Source organism: Meriones unguiculatus, chromosome 11 (genome assembly GCF_030254825.1).
Source record: "Meriones unguiculatus strain TT.TT164.6M chromosome 11, Bangor_MerUng_6.1, whole genome shotgun sequence".
NCBI classification, from domain to species: Eukaryota; Metazoa; Chordata; class Mammalia; order Rodentia; family Muridae; genus Meriones; species Meriones unguiculatus.
The window spans coordinates 91,710,119-91,716,647 of NC_083359.1; the positions used below are offsets into that span (position 1 = coordinate 91,710,119).

The following is a 6,529-nucleotide window of genomic DNA, read 5'->3' on the forward strand; positions in this document are numbered from 1 at the left end:
CACGGACTACATTATCTGCTCTAAATATACCCAAATATCTTCACAAATATCTCTCTCTCGCTCGCTCTTTTACTTTCACCTCTGCTCTTACCTTTGCTGTTCCATCTAGCCATCATCCCCTCCACTCCCTTTTTCAAAATGGCACTTTTCTTTCAAGGTCCCTGTATAACATTGCTTCTTACACTTGACTACGCTTTCCTCTGAACTTCACGTATTAAGTTGATATTCCCAGCATTCTGTTCATTGGCTGTTGATGAGTTTGCCTTCTGGTTCTCCCCTCTGCCTCCTCAAACTAGATCTTGAGCTTGCAGAAGAACTGAACCATCATTCTAATACGGTCACTGTCTTATTTCCCAAATAGCCAACAGGCAGGACAATATTCGGTCTTGATCATTTAAACTGCAGCCTAGCATAAGGCACTGAAGGGTTTCCTAACAAATGAGGAAAAATCTGAGCGTCTTCCTGGAAGTTCCCCGGCAGGGAAAAGCTTCTATCTGGATAGAATCTTCCAGGATGCAGGGAGATGGAAAAAGTTGTTCCCAGAGGGCCTTGTCCTCTCTAGCAGTTTACAGTGTTGCCGTAGCAATCGGAACACCCTAATTTGGGAGTGCACAGAAAAAAAAATCTTGTCTCTAGGTTCTAGGGCTCTCAGGCAAGAAGGCTAAGAAGAAATCCTTTGCCATGGCCTTTTGGATTTAAGTTTCTCAGCTTATCTATTCCTCAGAGAAAGTGTGTCTAAGCCTGTTTTTCTGTCCCTGTCCCTCACCCCCCAACATTCCAGCCTAGGATAGGGGGAGGTTGGGATACACAAAGCTCTCTGTGTAATGGGTGGTATGTGTCCCTCAACCCCTCCACCCAGAGTATACAATGCCCCTTCTGCTCCATGCCCTCTGTCACCCTCCCCACCACCTCCCAATTGCACATGCCAAGCTGCAATTGGTCATTGGCTCAGGACAGCCCCCTCATGCTGGTGATCCAGGGCATTTTAAGCAGGTTCCAGAAAACACCGCTCAGTTCCTTGTCCCCCACTCTCTCCACCCCACAGATGCTCTGGGCCCTAGCCCCTACCCCAGCTATGGCTCCCGGGGCTCCCTCAGCCAGCCCCAGCCCTATCCTGGCTGCCCTGCTCTTCTCTTCTCTGGGTAAGTGGAGTCACTGAGTCCCAGAAGCCTGAGATTCTGGTGCTCTCTCGCAGCTTTTCCTATCCTCACACCCTTCACAGCCAGCAAGGAAGAACAGGAAGGTGATGCTATGCTTAGATGTGAGGAAGGAAGGTATAGATCATTTAAGGGAAGCAGGAAAGGTATTTCCCAAAAAGACATGGAAAAAAAATCACAGAGAGCTTCCCTGAGCACCCAAGTTGGAAACCAGTCAGATGCCCCCAGATCCATGCTGACAGCCTGTTGGGAAGCAAAAAAGAATGTGGGAGAGAGCAGAACTTAATACTGGGTTCTGGTCCCCTTTCATTCCCTAGTGGCACAAGAGCTGCCCAACCTTGATTTCCCAGAAGAGGAAGTCAGGGAGTATGAACTAACGAACGAGTCCTCTGTAGCCTCAGCTTCTTAGGTGACATTTCTGCTTGTGACCTCTTATTTATAATGTCAGCGAATCCTACTGGCAGTGAATCCCAGTAAAGCGATCTTTCTTAACTTGGCCAGCCTTTTCCTTTACCTCTGGCAGATGTTGAGTGAGCAAGAGAACGTGAAAGCAAGGATAATTAAGAAGATCCTTTCAAATTGCCTTGCATTCTGTGCAAGCAGTAGGCAAGCTGGGGTAAGAGCGTGGGGGATGAACAGCAGGAGGGGGGAACAGTTAGAAAATCCAAGGTTCCTCCCTCAGTCAGGTTCAACTCCTTGTAAACCAAAGACTTAGACTTTTCTGGTTTATAATGGACTATTCTGTGATACCACAAGATAACATTGAAAATAGGAGGTTGGGGAAGGCCTTGGTAAAGAAAAAGAGGAGCTGGGGAGTCTAAGGGGCCAAAAGAGCTCTGTTTCAGCCACAAAACTACTGAGCAGAGTTGAGAAAAACAAAGATTGATGCTATAATGGGAGGAATAGAAGTCAGAACCAATAAATAACCCTCTTTGTTATATTGGGGATTCCCAAGAAGGCCCTAAGATGGAATTCCCAGGAGGTAAGTAAAAGACATTGCTTGCTGAGGTGGGAGATTCTAGACAATGGGGGTGAGAGTGGGTGTAGCATGAACCCCAGCAGCAGTTAGACAATGAAACTTTGTTTGGCTGATTCCTCCTAAAGAACAGAAAAGTCTACAGTTGTCCCCAGCCAGGGCTAACCCACACACATAGTCTCCCTGGAATGACTCTCCCTGTGTGGGTGGGGATAGGGGTGGCACTGGGCCAAGATGACCAAGAAGAGGGTGCAGATGGGTGGACCACAGAGACTCACCTGAGTGCTGGACGTAGGGGTTTTCTTCTTTATCTAGCTTCTCCGTGAAGTTCTTCCTCCCCTAGATGCCCAGTCAAAGGCAACCTAAATAGCAACCAGGGATGCCGCTGGCAGGTATGAGAGTTGTGCCCCAGCAAGAGGACTTGCTTTCTTCTTCCTCTTCTTTTTCTCCTCCTCCTCTTCCTCTCGCTCCTCCTCCTTCTTCTCTTCTAGCAAGAATTTGAATTTTCTGTACTGTGAAATGTACTACTTTTACAGCTGCTAAAAGTAGGATTGATATCTATGAGTCAGCATGGCAAAAGCTATCCCAGATACATGCATTCTTAATTCAAAACAACAATTAGAATATAATGCAATATATTGTATATACATTACATTTTAAAGAGCTCCACAAAACAAATTTAGTCATTTGTTATAAGTACAGATGTAGCTTGAATTTATTACATTTATATTGAGTTTGATATATATAGAGAAAATATATTTACAATGGTGAGTCTATCTGGATAGAGACTTTAGGAAAGAAGTTGGTTGTTAGAGTGAGTGTCAGAGTTACCTTTATCTGTATTCATAAGCATGTATGCATGGCATGGTGATGCATGTGTTTAAAGCCCAGCACTCTGAAGGCAGTGGCGGGCAGAGCTCTGAGAGTCCCAGGCCAGCCTGGTCTACGTATCGAGTTCCAGGACATCCAGGGCTACATAAGACCCTGTCTTACAACAAACAACCTCGGTATATCTTCCCTGGGTAATTTTATTAAACTATTCAAAACCCTACATCTAACAGCTAGCTTAAGAGTTGGATATCAACCGTTGGTACATGCCTGTAATTCCAGCATTCGGAAGGCCGAGGCAGGAGGATAATAAGTTCTTGGAGGGCTTGGGCCACATAGGAAGACTGTCTCAAAAGAAAGAAGGAAAGGGAGACGAAAAGGGGAAATGAAAGTTGAAAAGGGGAAACAGCCCACCTTCTAGAATCTTAAAGAAAAGCACCGATTTCATTTCCTCTACACCTAAGCTCTCCCATCCAAGTTCTAACCCGACCTGACCCTGCTTAGCTTTGAAGAGCAGGCAAGGTTCCACTCACCCACGGTGGTATGGCTGTAGACCCGAGTGATATTCTTTATGCTGAGACCTTGAGCAGATGCAGCGTTTACGTTCCCTAAAGGCGTTAGTCCAGACAGAGGTCGGCCTCAGGATACTTGTTTCTTTGCTAAGGCCTCACCCATGTCTTGGCCCTTGCCGGCTGACTGGCCTGAGCTCCTCTTTCTGAGGGACTGAGCCCACGTGTATATCTTCTTTCCCTCTGCCTGCAGTGCTGTCCCCAACGCTGGCCATCGTGGTTTACACAGACAGGGAAGTCTACGGTGCTGTGGGCTCCCAGGTGACCCTGCACTGCTCCTTCTGGTCCAGTGAATGGGTCTCCGATGACATCTCCTTCACCTGGCGCTACCAGCCTGAAGGGGGCCGAGATGCCATTTCGGTGAGTTCATGGGGGGACCGTGGGGGTTAGACACCAGGCGGTGCTTTCAACAGAACAGAAAACAGAACCCGGCCTACAGAAGGGAAACTATTTGACGAGCCATAAACCCAGCTGTAGCAAGGTGAGTTCAGTTTTTGTCTCCTTGCCCCGGACCCGTATGCACTGCCCTCCCTCTCGCAGGCCAGGATCTGTTACCAGGAGTCTGGAGCCAAGCTTTGGCAGCTTTGCACACTAGGGTCCTCTCACACAGCTCCCCTCCTTCCTCACAGATCTTCCACTACGCCAAGGGACAGCCTTACATTGACGAGGTGGGGACCTTCAAAGAGCGCATCCAGTGGGTAGGGGACCCTCGCTGGAAGGATGGCTCCATCGTCATCCACAACCTAGACTACAGTGACAACGGCACGTTCACGTGTGATGTCAAGAACCCACCAGACATAGTGGGCAAGACTTCTCAGGTCACACTCTATGTCTTTGAAAAAGGTGTGAGGAGGGACAAGGGACAGGGTTCTGGGAGGCAGCTCTTGGAGGATGGACAGATTGTGGGAAGGGCAAATGGCCTCAACTAATAGGAGGTGCAAGCCTTTAATCCCAGCTCGGGTAGGCTGAGGAAGTTATTGCTTGGGTCACATAGTGAATTCAAGACCAGCCTGGGATATAGAGCAAAACTGGGATGAGGCGGAGGGCAGGGGCGGGGGTGGGGGGGTAGGTATGAAGGTTCTTACCGTAATCCCAATCTTCCGGTGATGGAAGCAGATTGATCAAAAGTTCAAGACCATGTTTGGTTGGCTACCTAGCAAGTAGCCAAAAACCACTTAAAAGCCAACCCGGGCTGCGTGAACCATGCTCCCCCCCCCCAATCCCATAAGATACTAGTAAAAACCAGAGACTCTGGGGAGAGAGGCAGAATGCAGCCGGGCTAGAAATCTCACATTTCCAATGTTTGGAAACAAGCGCAGAGAGAAACAATAGAGATAGGGGCTTCTGCTCCCCCTCGACCCTCGCGCTTCTTTTCCCTTGCTTCCCAGTGCCCACTAGGTACGGGGTGGTGTTGGGAGCCGTGATCGGCGGCATCCTCGGGGTGGTGCTGTTGCTGCTGCTGCTCTTCTACCTGATTCGGTACTGCTGGCTGCGAAGGCAGGCTGCCCTGCAGAGGAGGCTCAGGTAAGGGGCGGAGCCTCCACCCCGGATCCCCAAAGGAAAGAAGAAGTTGTGTGTGTGCCGCGAGGCCAATCCTGCCGCAACCTCTCTCCCCACAGTGCCATGGAGAAGGGGAAATTTCACAAGTCTTCGAAGGACTCGTCGAAGCGCGGGCGGCAGGTTAGAGGGACATGAGACTGGGGAGGAGGACGCTGGGATCTCCGGCACAGCCTCGAGGGACGGGGTGGGCTCGTTCAAAGCCCGAGGCTGACGGGATGCCACCCTCCCCGCAGACGCCAGTGCTGTATGCCATGCTGGACCATAGCCGAAGTGCCAAAGCTGCCAGTGAGAAGAAGTCTAAAGGGCTGGGGGACTCTCGCAAGGATAAGAAATAGCGGTTAGCGGGCCGGGCGGGGGGTCGGGGGCCTGCAACGGAGTCCTCCAAAGGCTCTCAGGTGGTGGTCATCGAGATGGAGCTTCGCAAAGATGAGCAGAGCGCGGAGCTCCGGCCTGCAGTCAAGTCCCCCAGTAGAACCAGCCTCAAGAACGCCCTCAAGAACATGATGGGCCTGGACTCGGACAAGTGACCGTCACATCCAGTCCCTGTCAGAGCAGGGGGACCTAGGCTCCTCTTTTCCCAGGTCTAGGTGCTTTCCTCTTGCTCCTCCTGCCCTGCCCTTACCTCCCAATGAGATGTAAAGTTTCATTCCAGCCTTCCTTTCCAAGTTCTTGTATTTCCCCCTCATCACCTTTACCCCTCGGCTTTCCGGGAGCCGAGGGACTAACCCCACTCCTCACCTGCCCCACGGGCTGTGTGTTTGGTGCCTGTCCTTCAGAGAAGAAAGGGACTTTGATAGCCTCTGCCCAACCAATTCAGGCCGCTTGGCCTTCCCGTTCCCCCACCCCCAGCTGATGGCCTGGCTCCTTCCTGCTCTCCTTTCCTTCCCTCCGGTGGCCCAGCTCCACACTCCACCCTCGGGCTCCAGTCCACGCCGTCCAGATCAGATTCCATCAGGGCTTATTTACGTTGTTGAGCATTTGTATTATTTGTTCATCCATTCTTTTGTTTGTTTACCTGAGACCAGGCCCCCATGACTGAGGACCAATGACGTCATGTGGTTTTGCCGTATCCCACCCCCTTAATAAGTCTTTACTGGAGAGCCAGCCAGCCCAAGCAGAGAGACCCTGATGCTCAGCCCTCAGCTACATGATTGATGCCCTCTGACCACTCTGGAGCACGGTTCTGGGACTCAAGATTTGGGGAAGGGGAGAGAGAAAATGGATCCTCACGGGTCAAGGGTAGAGAAGGGGGCTTTAAGAGATGTCTTTAAAGTGAACAATCAGACCGAAACACAGAAGAGACCAGTGAGAGGAGGAGGGAAAGGAAGTAGTTGCTCTCCCGGCACAGGGGATTGTTAAGGACTTTTCTACATTCTGTACATTTCTTCTCCCACCTCCAAATGCCCTTCAACGTTTAATAAAAACTGACATTTCCAGAA

General features: G+C 50.3%; 1 protein-coding gene across 1 annotated transcript; it reads left to right on the top strand.

Moving 5' to 3' along the window:
* Nucleotides 1–1,015: 1,015 nt before the first annotated feature.
* Mpz (myelin protein zero) lies at nt 1,016–6,529 on the top strand. Its single transcript, XM_021647083.2, has 6 exons — nt 1,016–1,142; nt 3,724–3,890; nt 4,160–4,373; nt 4,919–5,054; nt 5,150–5,210; nt 5,324–6,529. The coding sequence occupies exons 1-6, from the start codon at nt 1,046–1,048 to the stop codon at nt 5,423–5,425; spliced, it is 777 nt and encodes a 258-aa protein (XP_021502758.1). The 5' UTR covers nt 1,016–1,045; the 3' UTR covers nt 5,426–6,529.